The sequence below is a fragment of the Schistosoma mansoni genome, chromosome 3 (genome assembly GCF_000237925.1).
Source record: "Schistosoma mansoni strain Puerto Rico chromosome 3, complete genome".
Lineage (NCBI taxonomy): Eukaryota > Metazoa > Platyhelminthes > Trematoda > Strigeidida > Schistosomatidae > Schistosoma > Schistosoma mansoni.
The window spans coordinates 7,457,546-7,476,753 of NC_031497.1; the positions used below are offsets into that span (position 1 = coordinate 7,457,546).

The 19,208-nt window shown below is 31.9% G+C and overlaps 2 protein-coding genes across 2 annotated transcripts; both read left to right on the forward strand.

Moving 5' to 3' along the window:
• Window positions 1-511: 511 nt before the first annotated feature.
• Window positions 512-6,499, forward strand: Smp_162570 (hypothetical protein; the record flags this gene model as incomplete). The annotated part of the gene is made up of 2 exons (XM_018799084.1): window positions 512-652; window positions 6,455-6,499. 2 exons carry the CDS (start codon window positions 512-514, stop codon window positions 6,497-6,499), a joined length of 186 nt encoding a protein of 61 aa, XP_018650908.1.
• A 2,044-nt stretch (window positions 6,500-8,543) lies between these two features.
• Window positions 8,544-9,883, forward strand: Smp_162560 (hypothetical protein; the record flags this gene model as incomplete). The annotated part of the gene is made up of 2 exons (XM_018799085.1): window positions 8,544-8,575; window positions 9,697-9,883. The coding sequence occupies 2 exons, from the start codon at window positions 8,544-8,546 to the stop codon at window positions 9,881-9,883; spliced, it is 219 nt and encodes a 72-aa protein (XP_018650909.1).
• Window positions 9,884-19,208: the final 9,325 nt, after the last annotated feature.

Here is a 19,208-nt window from a genome sequence, read left to right on the forward strand (position 1 = left end):
TAATAGTTTTACGTATATAGTTTATAACCAAAATGTAGAATCTTTACATGAAAATACGCAGTTACCTTATTACGCATTTTCTCAAATTGTTCTTAGTAAACCAATCTTATTGTTATTAAAATAAAAAATAATTCATTTAACCAATAACCAAAATATAAACAAGCGTAAACCTTTTTTTTCTATTTAACAAGAATACAAAGAATATTTGGATTTTTCTAAATCACATGATAGTTAATAAATTTGTAGAGTTTTATTATTGTGTTTGATTGAGCTAACCGTTTTGAAAAGATCCAGAAGAGAATTCAACAACAAATGGTAATATTTACACTTCGTTTTTCCATCTTTCAACAGTGTTTTGATCGACCGCTAAATATTAGTCAATATCATCTTTTCCAATCCTTAATTGTCACCGAATCATGTCGATTAGCTTTATGATCTAACGGATGAGGTGGGTGATGATAAATTTAAGACACTACGTGACTATTGATGTAAGTCGCAAAATCCAAGTTCAATGACTATTAGCATCCGTCAACAAGAAATATGTGAAACACTTAGATTTGAGTGGAACAGTTCCATGGTTATATATCCTTGCTTAGATATTTATGTAGAGACTAAAAACCTCAAGAAAACAGTTGACAACAACATTCATTCAGTGAGCAGTCTTTATTGGTATATTTAATGTTTTAAAAAAGGATTCAAATAATTTCACTCAAGTGGGATAATTTATATAATCAAGAAGTTTGACTGGTTCTGTAAGTATTCTAAAACATGTAAATTCTATAAAGACTACGTAACTGACTATACAAGCCAATATATTAAAAACTAATCATTTTCATCAACTTTTGTTTAACAATAAAAGGTGTCAACTTACCCTACTGTCAGATGATATTTAGTTATGCACACTCTAAGAGATAGAAGTTATGACAAAAAACCATTGGAAAATTTTTTAAACGAACGTATTTGTTGCTTACGGGATATGAAACTTGTGAGAAACAGACCACTGAAGCGGTGAGCAATAAGAAAATAATACGTAGTAACATGAAAGTAGTTAATTTCAAATGACAGCTCATGTTTATTTCCCTATTACAAAAAATTATTATTTTATAACTTATAGTTAATTTACTGGTTACAAAGAAGTTGCTTTAGACAGATTTTATGAATGCTTGATCGACTATATTAATAAGGGAGAAGTGAGTATTCCTGTTAACATATTCTAAGGTACTCAACTTCGAATATCTTGTAAACAGAATTATATCCAATTTTTATTCTTGGCGAAAGCACTTTGAAATGAATAACAACTAAAACCTTAAAATGATGAGTCTCTCATGTGAAACTGAAGGTCCTTGAATCGATCTCGAATGGGTTCGAGGAACTGTACTGCAAAAATGGTCTTCGGTATCATTGTATAAACAAAAATAAACACGATGATACCAGGAATTATCGGGTCTTTTACTAGAAATGATTTATTCAGGTTACTCAGTCAGAATTGTTCAAGTGGCAATCTTCAGTCACCATGCTTGATTTCAATGTTCGCTATGGATGACTCTCATATATATATAATATATATATATATATATCGACCATGCATTACTTAATTGGTTTTATCAAATTTGTTTTTCTATATATTTCGAATGGTAAATAATTCATTAAGTATTAACTTCATCGACTATATAGTAGAATAATTAGATTACCTATCTTTAAGTTGTTAGCTTAGTCATTTACATGAATATCGATAAATAAATAGTGAAAACAAATTCTTCATTGATTCGAAAAAAGAATATTGACTGAAACCAAACCAACCAAATTCTTCAGTTTATTAAACTGTTAAACTAAAATAAATTAGTTAAACTAATATCGATTCATTATAGTAGCCGTTGATAATCTTAAGTATTCTATGTAGGAATGAGCTCTTTAATATATACAATGTTTATAATTCCCGAAAACTTAATCATGACAGGTGCAGTGCTATCAGAAATACTGATTTTGAGACCGGAAAAAGGGGTCATGTAAAAATATGAGAGTGATTAAAACAAGGGCGCTCTGAGACGCTTTTTCTTCTGGTCTTGGGTCTTAATAGTAATGCAGCAATTACACGGAAAAAAACATTTATCAGCTCATTTGAAATCAATCACCGCTTGTAGCCCTTCTAGGGATACCACCGGTCTAATGCGAGGATAAATGAGCAGGGTTACGAAAGGGACCAGCAATACCATTCCGTAGAAAACAACATTGCTAAAAATGCCATTCAGAAAAAACAAGTCTAACCATTTAAACTCTGCAATCCGAGTCGAACAATCTTTAATCAGAAGAATTATGATACTGAATCCACCGGACATCGAAGCAGCCCACACAGACCTTCCTATAGATGTCACTCCACCAACGATGGAAGAAATCAGCGTAGCCATCAGACAAATCAAGAGTCATAAAGCAGTAGGACCTGACAACATACCAGCTAAAGCACTCAAGTCAGACATAGAAGTAACTGCAAACATTCTCCACATTCTCCTGAAGAAGATTTGGGAGGAACAACAAGTGCCAAAGGACTGGAAAGAAGGACACCTCATCAAAATAATAAAAAATGACATCTGAGCAAATATGAGAACTAAAATGACATTACACTACTACCGGGACCAGGAAAGATTTTCAACAGAATGTTGCTGAACTGGATGAAAGATGCAGTGGACGCCCGGCTTCGAGATCAACAGGCTGGATTCCACAAAGAGGTGACGTTTAGATTCAACTGTGACCGTATGGATCATAGTTGATCAGTCAATTGAATAAAACTCGTATACATCAACTTTATTGACTATTAAAAAGCATTCGACAGCGTGGATAGGTGAACATTATGGGAACTTCTTCGACATTAGGGTGTATTTGAGAAGATCATCAACATCATCCGGAATTCATACTACGGACTACAATAAAAAATGGTGCATGGAGGACAGATGACAGATACATTCCATGTGGGGACCGGTGTCAGACGGGTCTGCCTACTCTCCTCCTTCCTCTTTCTTCTGGTGGTTGACTGTTTTATGAAAACCTCTACATCTGAGGGGAAGCACAGAATACAATGGACATCTCAGAATCAATTAGACTATTTGGACTTCGCAGATGACCTAGCCCTCCCATCCTATACACACAAGCAAATACAGACGAAGACAACTAATGTAGCAGTAGCCACTGCATCAATAGGCCTCAACATTCACATAGGAAAAAGCAAGATCCTCATATACATAACGGAGAACGCCAAGCCAATCACACTTGATGGCAAAACTCTGGAAGATGTGGAAACGTTCAGGTACCTGAGAAGCATCATTGATGAACAAGGAGGTTCTGATGCAGACGTAAAGGAAAGGATTGACAAAGTAAGGACTGAATTCCTACAATTTAATAACATATGGAACTGAAAACAACTGTCAACCAATATCAAAGTCGGAATCCTCAATAAGAACGTCAAAACAGTTTATTTATTTATTTCAACACATAAACATCGTTATGAGGAGGCAGCAAATAAATATGCGCCATATAAATAATTCGATTTGTGTGGGGGCTGTGATACTGCCCGAGTGTCAAGGCTTCAAAATCCACCAACCCAGTTAAAGCACCGAACATCCGCTTTTCGTAAACATTACTTCCGCTGCGAGATATTCAGTAGGACTTCCCAGGCAGTGGTTGTATGCACATGGCCATGTAAGAGCATTTCGAGAGGAAGAACTGACTCTCTCCACTTTCTGCCGTACCTGAGCATTTGGGGGGTAATGACAGTTCTACTGTACTGAGCTGAAACTCGGAGAACTAACACGACCATAATCAAAAACGGTGCAGATATTTACAAACTGTTGTCCCCACAAGATGCTAAATGTTTGTTAACCGGATATCATCAACAGCAGTTTACTATAGGAGAGAACAAGCCAGCTTTGATCTGAACAGGAAATTAGGAAGAGACTCTGAATGTGGATAGGACATACATTACGAAAATGACTAAACTACATCATGAAGCAAGTACTAACTTGGAATCCTGAAAAGAAAGGGAAAAGAGGAAGACCAAAGAACACACTGAGTCGAGAATTGGAAGCAGAGATGAAAAGAATGAAAAGCAACTGAAAACAACTGGATAGAATCGTTCAGAACAGAGTTCGACGGAGAGTGCTAGTGGGTGACCTATACTTCTTGACGAGGGTTAACAGGTGTAAGTAAGTAAGTCATTTAAAATCTAAAAATTTATATGTTTCAAACTGATTGAACGTAAAAACGTTGTTACTACTATTTGATTTTCAGTACTGGTCTCCTTTTCATCATAGATTTAAATGACTATAAATGTCGCAGCTATTATCTTTACAAAACGCTTTTACTATCTATTCATAAACCTGTTGAGGAACTCAGAGGTATTAAGTGACAGCTTTGGCTTACAAGGATTGTTATTAAGGTGAGTTGCTGAAAAAAATATATCAGTTCATTAAGTATTTAACAACACCAGTTAAATGAAACTTTACTGGTTGAAAAGCCTTTCAGTTTACAGATGTATTTTATAAATTACTGAACATATTATTATCAGGGAAATAAATTTATTTTCTTTTTCCGTGCTATTCTACTGATCCAGATAGTAAGTATGATTCATTATTTCTTAAGAAAACAAATCATTAAAAAGATAAAAACTTCAACTTAATCCCATTATTATCCCAATTTTAAATGTAATAAAAATTTAATAATGAAATCTAAACAACAATTTTGTTTAATAATTAGCGCTATTTTGTCATTAACTTTCCATATTTACATTAACATAAGTAATTCTGTCCGTAAAATTATTATCCATGGATACAGGAAATCATGGTGTTTATAATTACTTTTATAGCGATAATGTTAGTTATCTATGGAAAAACTGACTGCTGGATTTCACCGAAGCAGCTCAATAAGAATGACGCATTCGTTAAGTTAATAATCATGAAAAATAACAATTGTTATGCGTAAATAATAGTAATTATTATTGTTATTCATTTTGTATTGGTTGTTTGAATCTTCCCATCGATATTTATGACTGCGATTGATCAGTCTCTTATTGGCATATATGCATCCTGTACGGATTGCCTCGATTTTGTCTTAATTCACTAGGATTCTGAGCAAAGATGGATGGTGGCTAGCATCAACTCTGGGATGCAGGTACATCCAGCTGACGAATCTCAAATAGGACGAAACGTGCACCGTGGATTTTAATGGTACCCACCATCAATCTTTACTCATTATTGTTGTCAATAATATCAATTCTTAGTATTTTCATTAAGCTCTTTATCTGGATAAGGCACTCTTTGGTTGTTAGAATAATTAAACTGTACAAAATTAGGTTAAATGAAATCAGAGTTTAATGGAGTTGGCTAGATTCTAAATGAATTCGATTCAGTATATATGACTGGAAAAGAAACTAATAAAGTTAAACTTTCACTTATTCTCTCATTATAGAAAAAAGATGTTCCATAAACTGAAAAATCAAAAGTAAACAACATATTCAATCAAACTAATGTATTGATTGTTTTGACAAGTAAGTGAATAAAATTAACAAAAAATGTACAAGAAATGTTTTCACAAAAGACTATATTTCAACATCGTAGCACTGAAATTATGAAGTTCCCATTATGATTAGTCTTTGAAGTGTAATTCATTAAATATAATTGGTTACGATGGAAATCGAAAATTCCATAAAATTGATATGCACATGAAAAATTAAATCTATATGGCTGTGAGTAAATAAGCATTTGATCACGTTATACATTGTAAAGTGTATTGTATCCTAAACGTGAACTATGCTAAAATAGAGTTTTCATGTTAGTATGAATGAAAATAGTGCAAACAATCAAATTGACTAAGCATAATTTTTCTCTCGACTGTCACTTTCTTAGCAGTACTAAAGACTGATAAGCAGTGATAGATGATGGCTAGCAGTGGAATCCAGAACGCGCGTTTAGTCCTATTTCAGGCACTTCACTCAGATATACATGCATCAGTGAGAAAACTCAAACAACCAATACGAAAATGTATTAGTATTGATGACTGTTTTCAGAATGCAATTAAATATTTCTTATGTTTATCAATTTCGTGAAAATCAATGACATGTGATTGAAATATAACTGCATTTTTGCCTATGTAATTGTTCACCATCACATATTAAGACCCATTTTTTAGATATCTACATGAAAATTTTAGCCAAATGGATTTTACGACTCACATTTCTAGTACAAGGCTATGATAACAGCAACACGATAGAAACATGGGATCAAATAGTCAGTATCAATAATATTGTTTCCTTAATTAACTCTGTGCTAGAACATTAAATAAATCAAACAATCAGAGTCTACTGAAATTCATTTTCCTGGATCACTGATCACCGTCGGAGATTAATTAATTAATTTCAATGGTTTAACCTGTTAAAACTAATTCACATTTATAACAATCAATTATTTAGGAAAAATCAGTTTTAAAAAGGCGAACATTCATTATCGATGAATAATATATCTTGTCATAGACTTCATATCATGGTTGTTATTATTGAACAAATTATCTCGTGCATACTAATGACATGTACGCTATCGCATTTCATCGAAGCCAGGATTAGGTTGAAGATGTTTACAAGGGACTTATGGCTGAAAAACATATTCATTAGTAGTAGTAGGAGTAATAATTTACTTCTAATTTTTAAATTCCCGAGAATAAAATATTTCTTCGTTGAACTAAACACTTTTCTTCAATGTTATGGATGATGCTTTATGAAAATTTAGATATTTCTCGAAAACATCGAATACAATATCATCGTGGGAATTTTCAAATATCTAATAATAAATTTGGTGTGACCAAGACAGAAAAAAAGAAGATATTTGATCTATACACTTGTTTGTCTTCGTTTTTTGCCAAAGACACAACTTATTTCTTTCGTTGAATAAAAAAGGTAACACAAGAAAATGTGGGACAAATAAAGTAGCTACTCGTAAGTAACATTGTCACGAAAAAATTTTCTAAATCTAGTTTTATTTGAATAAGCAATTTACTCACTTATGAAATGGTTGTCAATTATGAAGCTTGATTTTATTTTGTCTATAGTTTGGTACATAATACAGAGAAATTTTCTTTGTTTATCTTCGTCGTCAAGTTAAATGTAAAAATATCTTTGAACTGAATCGTTCATTTGCTAGTGCTATATATATATCACGGTTCGAGGTAAAGATAATGGAAGACAATTCAAAAATCGAAACAGATCGTATACAATTTGATAAGTCGACGGACTACTACACGATGCCTTGATGACAACGGAGCGAGAGTAATCAGGGGGATGTGACTTTGAAAGAAAACTTTTATATCTCATGTAATGTTCAAGAAAAAGGAATCTAGGGAAATTCTCATCATTCAAGTAGCAGTATTAAATCACAATTATATTGAGCCTCTAAATTTCACGGATAAAATTACTTTTGTTAGTCCCAACATATCATAATAATGATTTGAATGAACTTCTGTCAACCTCTCTTTTTTATATATTTATCTATGTATTTCTACAGTGACGTTACATCATATTCTATAGCTTGAATAAAGCAATAGGAAAGTGTTTCTGCCTAGTGACTGTAAAGGAATAACAAGGAAGACAAAATTAAATAAATTTAAACCCACCATATTCATTAGAAAATTAGATTTTATACTGACTGGTTCATCTACTTATATCCTTAAGTAAACAAGAAATTCTTACTTTTACATCGCCCTTAGTTTTAAGCAAACATTTATGCACGTTTCAAATAAAACGCTGAGTACAGGTAGAAATTTCGTTGTGTTAGTTATAATCAAATGATTTAAATGGAACCGAGGAACATAAAACAAATTCTTCTGAAAAATGTTTTAAAGAGCATTATTTTGTGAGTTCATTCCACACAAAAAATCGTTAAAATGTTAACAAACGTATGTGAGATATGAATCGTTTGTTTTCTACACTTAACACTCCCCAAAATCGTATTATTCTATCATATGGAGTTGAGTTGAATAGCCAGCATCTTATCTTGGATATACATGTAAGTTAAAGAGAAGATGGTTCCATCAATCGATCTGTCTACATCAGGCCATCATTAACAAGGCATAATTTAACCGATTAATGCCCAGTTCAACAAACCACGATTGATAAAGTGCTTAGTCAATAGGATTGGCGATATCTGCACAGCTTCCAAATAAAACACGGATGCTAAATGAATATCTATCACAACTCACAACCTAATAGAAAGAAAACAGAATGCTGAATTAATCTATGCTTCTAACACCTAGATGTCTGATCATCTACATCCCATTAATAAAAGGTGAATCAAATTGCATCCTATTAAAAACGCAGGCCAAAATTAGTCATCGGAACGTAATATGCATTTACTATACTTAAATGTCTAACCTTTGCGACGAATCTAAGAAGTATACAAATGATGACTTCATATTCCATGCATTTACCAATTTTCATGTTTTTGCGGATGTAAATGTATAAGGAGTAGTGATGGGAATTCTCAAGTTGGGGTGGCCAAATATTTATCTTAATGCCCGAAAAACAGGTAAACTCGAATGAATTGTATGTAGTGATGAAGGAAAGATTTTATAGAAACTATGCGACGTATTAGAGCTGTACATTTCAAACAGCGTGACATATTTATGCTTGGCAAGAGGTTTATATTTGAAACGTCAAACTAGAACATAATTATATCAGGTCATACCACTGATTCTAACTTAGTCATGAAGATTTTGCATAAAAGGTTTTTAAAAACGAATATTCAAGTTTGATATAACTACATTCGTACAACAGTTCAAATCCCACTATGTGTTCAAAAACAGTTAATAATTATCACTAACTTATTCTGGTATTGTTTATTTAACATTAATAGTGATATGTTGTACACTTTTATCTTTATTAACTTTGATTTACCTATGTTATAATTTGACTTGTTTGACCTATATTTTCCCTATGTAAATGAGTTGACAAGGAAATATATAGTTAGATTGTTTGAAATTTATTTCTTTTGTATGACACATAGTTCAGATAAATTTCATCATCTTAGTGGATTATTAAAAATTATCATTTCTGCGGTAAACTAAAATGACTATGCTAAAAGAAAATTATCCTTATTTTCATGAGCAATAACTCTTAAATTGATAAATATATATCTTTTTCCATTATTTAGAATCAATGAAGGTTTAATCAAGCATTTATTATTGTATTCTGATATTGCTTTTTATATTTTTCAAACTGTAAATAACCCCCCTATATAGAGATTTCACAGTTTATGACACACTTAGTTTCTCTAAGAATAGTAAGTTGACGTCTAGTTCGAAAGTTTTTGGACATAAATTTATATGAGGATAGTTTGAATTACGATGGATATCAACCTATGAACCAACGCCACTAAATTCTTGGATAGTGCTTACAACTGAATAATAGGATGAAATGAAAACGTGTAATTATTGAGGCTTGCTACCAAGTTGGGATCAGATCAACCAGATTTTCTCAGTTCAATCAGGTAACCAAATGGTAACATGGATCATGCAATGGTTTATATTGTATTGTAAATCTCTGAGTGTCTATTTATCTTAGGTATCGATGATTCTTCGGCAGATATCAATTTCTAATAAAACTTATATTTATATTAAGTTGAATGTTAGTAAGTTATGACAAATTATTGTTATTTACTATTGCAGACCTGTTAGTAATTCACAATTGAATCGTATGATTGGAATTCTTCTTTCAAATCAGATTCAATGGTTTTTATGTGACCTTGAAAAGGGATCTTCAAAAGTAACATTGGAACTTGGTCATGAATTCATTCTCATCAAAACTCCTAAAAATAATATTTCAATTTTATCAGTATCTTACTATTTCAAATAATCACTTCACAGCCACCAATAATTTGAATCTGTATCAAAACGTATCGATGTCTGATTATCAAATGGGAACTTTCAAACTATTTTCCTTTGCCCTTAACTATATGAATACTGAGAATACGATTGCTGAATTTAGATACGCGGAACTATGCGAACAACGATTATCTCATACACCTGAACGAACAACCTTGAGTCCCGATTGATCCTTTTCCCTATATGTTGAGTCCAGAACACCAATTTCAACCTCCGTGAATATGAATCATATATTTCAAACATACTCGGTTTATATACATACCAAACAGATCACATAACACCATAAATAGAAGATAACATTTGTACAAGATCAAGCCAAAAGTGGCTATAATTATGAGAAACTGTTACTAATAAATGGGGAATATCTCAAGAATAGTAAATCGTATGAAAGAAATGTGAATATACATGAACTAGTCAGGCAATGGTTATACAATAAAAAATAACATTAGTCCAAAGATAGATCTTTAACAGTTACCTTTCTTTATTCTCGTCGGGATATATCACAGTTCAATTTTTAACTTCTTAGTTCTTTCAGAAACAAAGACATTAAAAATACACCATTTCTGCTCATTTTTATCGATCTTGAAAGAAGTAAGAACAAGAACAAAATTTCAATTAATAGACTGCGCAATTTCAATATCGAAATACAATAATTTTTATTGATTAACATTCATGAGATTATTTAAAACAAAACATCACTATGGTTATTAGTTAACTTGTGTATATTTTAAATTTATTCAGAATATATCTAAAACAACTTCTGAAATTAAATTCACTTGATTTTGTTTGTTTGAATCTTCCCATTGATGTTTAGTACTGCAGTTGATCAGTCTCTTATTGGCATATGTGCATACTGTGCGAATTGCCTCGATATTGTCTTAATTCACAAGCATTTTAAGCAAAAATGGATAGTGGGTAGCAATGGAATCCAGGATGCGTGTTTCGTCCCATTTGGGACTCGTCAGCTGAATGTGCCCGCATCCCAAAGTTGGTGTTCTCTTTGGATAATGCGATGGAATTTGGAGCGAAGGGTACTGTGTTCGAGTCCCAGAGCGAATATCAACTCTGAGATGCAGGCATATCCAGCGGACAAGTCCCAATCAGGACGGATCACATGGATTTTACTGCTAGCCACTATCCATCTTTGCTTGTAAACTTATCATTTTCTCTGGATATAAATCTTTCGAAAACAGTTTAATCAATAAATAGACAAAAGTATAAAATAATATTGTAATTTATCAACGAATTCATAATAAATTTTAGTTGATATTACTTATTCTATACACTCATCAATGTTCAGTTTCATACACATTGAATAGCTTGTCAACAACAACAAAAATTGCAAACAAGACAAATATCAAGAAGAATCTTTATTGACTTAGATTAGGCATGTTTAAAGACTCCTTATACAGTTACGTAATATTGTTTACGATTGAAGTATAATTTTTTGAAAGTTGTTAAATTGTCTGAACAAATATTTACAGCAATTTTGAATATTTTAATGCTTGAGATCATGGGTCAATTGAAGCTAGACCATCATGGAAAACCTGGAAGCACTAAACATCTGTTTCGTCCTATTGCGAACTTCATAAGCAGTGCTCATCCGCGATCCAGCCTGGCAAGATTCGAACCGAGGACCGTTTATTTCACATAGTTATTTTTATATTCTAGTTACAATCAATACTTTACTAAGCTAGACAAGATCTATCATAATCAAAATGAATTTTGTTGATTAATGGGTTATTGAGTACTTTCGTTCTTAAAACTAATTTAATCAACCTAATTTTGCGAATACTTCTTCTATGTAGTTGCATTTTCTCTAAATTTCTCTTTTCTTTATTGAAATATAACTAGTAAAAATGAGAAAATACAAATGACCTAAATTAATTTATTTGTGAATAACTAGTAATTGTTAAATAGATTGAAACAAGAGTAAAAACAAAATGATAGAAACGTGATCTGGTATGAAAGATGATACACCTAACGGACAAAGCTGTCACAATGTTTTGTTTTAAAAAAAAACTTGATACATTAGAATATCATATTAATTTAAGGGAATAAATCATTGTAAGTTGATCTTGCTGAAGATTTATTTCGCCTATTTGTTTCTCTTTTTGGGATAGTGTAATGAGAAGACGAAGAATATCAGAACTGTGTGATGTATAAGCTCAATACAATCTAATTACTTATACTTGCTAAAAATATATATGAAGAATTCAAAGGTTAACTAAACAAATGAAAACGAATTTTGTAGAAAAAATAGTATGCGAAAGATTTTAAATAAACTTAATACTATTCGAAACGACGTCAGTATTTCATGTGAACAGTAGATGAACAATCAGTTTCCTTTATTAGATTTACTAATAAGTAGAACAGAAGATAGTTCAGTCAAACGATACATTTTTAGAAATTTGACTTGGACAAGCTAGTTGGTTATCATAGTCATTGCCCAGTTTAATGGAAACGAGGTTTGACAAAGAGAACAAACACACATATGTGGAAGACCTATTTATTATTTATTACACAATTACACAGTGGTACAGCAAAGTATGAAAAACATTCACCAAATACATCATTAGCAAATCTTCTTTGAATTGTCTCTTATGAGGTTCATTGTTCTTTGATTCCTGTTGTTATCTTGATTGTTTTCAGTCCCCTTCTCTATTCTTCTCATTTCAATCTTGCCAACTTTCTGATATCAGATATTCCACTTCCGACTGCTGTTACATACTATTTATATTTGCAAACATAAGTAGCATATGCCTCAATAGTAATAAGTCCTACACAGAAAAGTTCATTATTATTGAAAAAAGCAATACCTGTATTTCACAGGAAACCGAAAAGGCATGTAAACAACTGCTACATATCCCAATGTGTTTACTAACTTATATTTGTTAGTGGCCAAACATATATAGAGAGGAGTAATCGTGATTTACTAATTAGTATGCATGAACATCTACGAAAGTAATTGTAAACACAAATTAAATCAATTAACTCAATACGAGTATATGATAAAGGCACGTTGCCCTCTATTACTAAAAATATAAATGAAACAAGTTTTGAGGTTTATCTTAGCTTGGCTTTTGTGGTTTTAATAGAAAGGTGTTCAAGGTTTTTACTAAGATTTGTTGAAGCTTTGGCCATATTAAAGTTGAAACCCCATTTACATGTTCATTCATTAAATTATATTTAGTGTGTGCCCTATGATAATCATATTACTTTTAATTTTACAATTTCTTTTGTTGAAACAAGTAACCATATTGATTGATGAATTTTTCTCTGAATAAATTGAATGTTTGAAAATCGTATGTATCTTTTTTCAATTTATATCTTACTGGACTTTACTCAGAATATAGGTAACTCTCTAGAATGAAGAATGATATATTACTATTAAATGAATACTTTATTTGTAACTTCTTAAAAGTATATATTACCGCATACTATTTGTTCACTCCGGTTTAATTCTTTGATATCGTTAACATGCTTTATGACGTGTGAGCAAATTTTCAGTTAACTGGTTTACCTCTTTGTCTTTACTGTTAAGATAGAATAGTTTTACCACATTTGACTGTATTTATTTAAATGAGTTGGTTATATTAAATCAATGTAATGCACATTATAAATTAATACATTCATGGTAGTGAATTTTCTGGAAAATTAGCATAAACAAATTAGAAGGGTTTTGGGGAGATTAAGTATTTGCATAGTTGAAAGCATGATTCAATTGAAGCCAGACCACCATGGAAAACTTGGAAGCACTGGACGGCCGATTCGTCCTATTTTGGGACGTCTCAGCAGTGCGCATCCACGACCTCGCCTCGCGAGACTCGAACCCAGGACCTACCAGTATCGCGCCGGAGCACTTAACCGATAGACCAGTGAACTGGCATTCAACGGTGTTATTATCTAGCTTCAACAAACCCACGAAGTTGAGCAACCGTTCACCAATTGTCTTCAGTGAGTTGATATCTCACAAAAGACGTGGTTTGAACTCCACTGGTTACTGCTTCTCACTAGAACTCCAGGAATTATCTCAAATAAACAAATTACACAAAAAGTGTTGCTACTGAGTATATAATTATTAACGAATTATAAGTGAATTATTGAAACGTACGAGACGAATAGATGTATCATATAGACATATTTTTTTGTTTGTTTATCACAAGTAACGCGATTTCAAAACACAACCTTTTTTCATTGTTTTCATTTACTTATTGTCACCCCAGAGACGCCTAATAGAATAAATAAACAATCTGATGAATAATATAGAAGTAAAGAGATAAAAATTGATTTTATTCCTTATTGATATGATTGATATATCCGGTGAGCCGTAAAAGTTTGTTTTTTTTCTAAAATTTATTCAATATAGATTCGCTCATCCAGATAAATATTTTTTTTCAACAAATAGATTTCATAGTACAAAAAATAATGGTCACCTCTTTTAATTGTTATATCTTTCCTAAACAACCAAAAAAATAAGGTTTTAAACTAGGTCTGTTTTCCATAGCAATTATATTAAGTCACAAGTAAAGATACATATGAGTAATGTAATCTGTGCTTTTAAATTGTTAAAATGACCGTCTAAGCATTACTTCTGGGAATAAATATAATATATCATGTTCTAGTAAATTATAAGTTATTATAATGAAATATAGATAAAACTCTTTCAAATTGATAGAAAGTTTGCTTATCAACGTTTGTTCCTCTCAACATTCTAAGTTATTCAGTAAACATAAACTTATAAAATGATTCAAAATATGCATAGATAAAGCCACATAATAGTACTCCAAGGTATACTGTACTTTTCATATAATTACAACAATAGTTGTCACAAGTAATTTTGTAATACGTTTGAAAAACTTCAAATGTACTTGAAATAAACAAAGAACTGATCTAATAGTTGAGTTCATGAGTAATTTGAAGCTAGATCACCATGAAAAACCTGGAAGCACTGGAAGGAATTTTAGTCCCATACTAGGAAGAAACGGCTGTCCAGTGCCTAGAGGTTTTTCATGGTGGTCTAGCTTCAGTTGACTCATGAATTCAATCATTAAATTAATAAAATCTTCACAAAACCCTCTACTGGTAAGGAACGGATCATCTACTACATGACTATATATATATATATATAAGCAAATCATATTGTTTCTAATTAGATCTTCATTAGGCTTTCGCACGTTTAATATGTATATGTATATTTGTTCCGTAATATACACGTTGTAAAATCCTGCATTAAATGTGTTGTTAGGTTGAAATTGATAAGTGGAACATTTTTAAGAAATGTGTAAATATTTTTAGCGGAAAATATATGCAACTGAATTAGGGTGAGAAAATTATATTTTCACTAAGTTCAGTATATTTAGAATGAATTTACTTCAATACTGAGAAGTATGAGATCGTTATTATAGAATATATTTCTTCACAGTAGTCGAAAGCCAACATACGTAAGTAACTCTAAGAATGTGAAGTTTTAACTTACAGCTATTATTTTACAACTACCTATGAAAGTTTGTACACGTTGTCATAGACATCCTAATAAAAGAAAACCAACATTGATAAAAATCTAGTGGACAGAGATGATATGCTTGATGTTATTACGAGTTCACATTACTCGGTAAACGGAACGAAGGTCAAAGATACAGTAACACGATAGGCTATTATAAACCCGTTGTCCCCAGCCCTGATAATTAGACCAAGAAGTCTTGATGAGGCATAGAGAATGTATTCTGCAAGCACCCAGAAAATACGAGGTCACTAAGCATACAAATTAAGCTTATTTATACACTGATATAAACGCTCTTAGGAAACCATAAAACAGCGTACTGAAAACATCCCGCTAACAAATGACAGAATGACAGTCAAGGATTTCTATTGGAAACTGTAAGCTGTAGGTTAACTGAGCGTCTCCTAGCGCGAAAACAAGAAAATATTCGGAATAAAATTACGAAATTAGAACCTTTTTCACTTGAGTTCGGGGATCTAATGTCCTCAACAAGATGTTTATGAACATGGTAGAAATACAATTCTCGATAAAATGTGGCACTGACTCGAGATTAATGTACCAACAATTAAATTACTTTAAATTATTATTTATATCTTATCTAGAGAAATAGTGTATTTCCATATTCAGTTAAGTTTAACAGAAGAATATTAGAGATTATATTTGAAATACTACATTTGAATGAATAAAATTAATATTTTATTTCTCTATATGATTCCAAACATGTGATTTATTTGATGGTGTATAGTTAGGCATTCTAATTCAAATTGAATTAAAGTTTTATGTTGAAGGTATTTATAATTTATACCTGAATTTGTATATCTCATACTGAAGGGTTTAGAAACTTACTAACAATACACTCGGTATTGTTTAGTTGGATCTTCTCATTAATATTTAGGACTGCAGTTGATCAGTCTCTTAGTGGCATATGTGCATACTGTGCGAATTGCCTCGATATTGTCTTAATTCACAAGCATTTTAAGCAAAAATGGATAGTGGGTAGCAATGGAATCCAGGATGCGTGTTTCGTCTCATTTGGGACTCGTCAGCTGAATGTACCCGCATCCCAGGGTTGATGTTCGCTTTGGATAATGCGATGGAGTTTGAAGCGAAGGGTACTGTGTTCGAGTCCCAGAGCGAATATCAACTCTGAGATGCAGGCACACCCAGGTGACGGGTCCCAAATAGGATAAAACTCGCATTCTGAATTCCACTGCTAGCCACTATCCATCTTCACTGATAGTACATTGTTTACAATATTTAAAAAATGATCTATTTACAGTATGGATGTAATGCACCATACAAGCGATGAATAGAAATTAATTAAGTTACACTTATCTTGAAAAATGTTATGCTTGATAATGATCGTTTTTATCTGATTTGTGAATTCCTCATGTTTTTTCCATTGAAAAATCGTCATTAGTTAAGAAGGAGATCAAAGGAAAAGTGCGTTTTGAAATACGATAATTATCAACTTTCTAATGTGGTGTGGGTTACTCATATACACATAAGTAGTATATAACAATGGTCAGGCATTGAATGTATTTCAGTAGAAGTACGATAACGAAAGAACGGGGACGAAACGCAATTGGTATGAAAGTGCATGAACAATAAGAATCGGAGAGGATGGACAGATTTTTACAGAAGGAACGGTCAAGATTGACACAGTTGATTAATAGTTTGCAAATTAAATGTTTACTATATGGCTCTCATATTTTAGTGAGATATTCGTGTTCATCTTTAAATAAGCAAATAAATTTCTAGAAATTAAGTTTATTTACGTCTTTGTTATGTCGATTGAGTGCGTACCTTGTTTAATATATGACGTGATGATTCCCGCCAATCAGAGAGGAGTGAATTATCGATCAGAGCCATGATACACTAAAAGCCGTATGACTAGTCTTGAGTTCTTATCAGTCCTGCTTTCTGCCTAGCCCAGCCAGTTAAGTCCAGAACACCAATAACAGCCTCTGCAATATGAGTCATTATTCTCAAACATAATGGGTTTATGTACCAAACAGACAGACCACATCGTACCATAAAATAGAAACAACATTTGTACAAGATTTGGCCAAATGTGGCTGTGAATAAGGGGAACAGTAATTAATGGACTAGGGATAACTCAAGAATGATAAATCGTATAATAATAATCTATAGGTGAAAATAAAGCTTATAATAAAAGGGACACGAATATGAATAATTTAGTTACTTAACAATTATACAATAGGAAATATACATATCATATTGGTCCATAAATAGTTCTTAAAGTTACCATTCATAAATCTCCTGAGCTTGTCATGTTTAGCGAGAAAAATTTTCAGGATCTTTTCAACAATCATAATCTAATATATCATGTTATAAAGTTAGTATATAAGGAGTATTTTCTAAAGCAGAATTATTTCTTAGTAACTGATAGTTTGATTAAATTACACGTATCAACTCTAATCTTTAAGATCTTCAGTTAATAAGAGAAAATTAAATATGATTGTTATATTCAAGAATTAATTTGTTTAGGAGTCATTATTAAGAAAAAATTCAATTTATTTATTTATTTATTATTACAATTTTGAAAAAGAAAAACCTCATAAATTATTAATAAGTAAAACAAATAAATAAATAAGAAAATGGGAATAAGAAAAAAAGATAAATAGATTAATTACTTTTATACAAGAACGTTTATACAAATTAGACATTAAATTGCTTATGAAATATTAATAATAATTATCTCTTATAGATTCTTTCAATATTTCTGTGGTTGTTGTTGTTATTGTAATAGAAGTAGACATATGACCTACTTAATTTGATGTCTTTTATGTATAAATTCTATTAATTTAATTTTTTTATTCAAATGTAAATTAAGTTATAGAACAGTTTGTTTATTTCAGTAAAAAATAAATTTTGTTATATATTCATATATAATTTACTTACTTACGCCTGTTACTCCCAATGGAGAATATGCAGTGTGAAGATGGTCCATAAGTGAAGTTGAGGAAGCTCTAAGAAGCCCAAAAGGAGCCCGACATATTCCACCCAATCAGCTTTTGGAAGAATATTCTAGAATTGCTACGCGGAGCTTCCCTATTGGACAATGCTGATAACTCCCTGTGTGCGGATTGGATAACTATAATGATGATTTTGTTTCTACTAAAAACTATAAATACCTGACAATTTTGTACCGTAATCGACACTGGAATAACATTCCTTCTATTTGTCTTCTGTCTTGCGATTTGTGACTTGGGAGGGTTCTAGCGTTCGAGTGCTCAAGTATTGTGCGATAGACTAAGAGATCTAAGTTCGAGATACAACAGGCCGCCGACCATAGTTCTCCAACCGGCTCTGTCCTGGGCCTTCCTTTCTAGTTCTGTCCAAATTTTGTTCAATGTACTCATGTCTGTCTCCATTTATTGACGTTATATGTTCTTTGCTCTTCCTCTTTCCCTTTGGCCTTCATGCATGAACAATAATGATCGGAAACTATGGACTGATATTTGCAGAAGGAACGTTGAAGATTGAGACAATCGATTGATAGTTTGCAAATTAACTGTTTACTGTATAGTTGTCAGATTTTAGTGAGATATTCTGTAATTTTGTGCATAAGTACATCCCATTGTCCCCACTCCTGTTCTTGCTGACTGCAAAAATACAAGTCTGTCACTTGGAGTGGGCATACTTTTATAGCATCCATTTATGAAACTAATTCATATCCCTTGTATTATTTTCTTAGAACTAGTAGATATTGTACTAAGCGTTGACATACTTAAAATCAGACATAAGTTAAATATATTAAGCTAAAAGA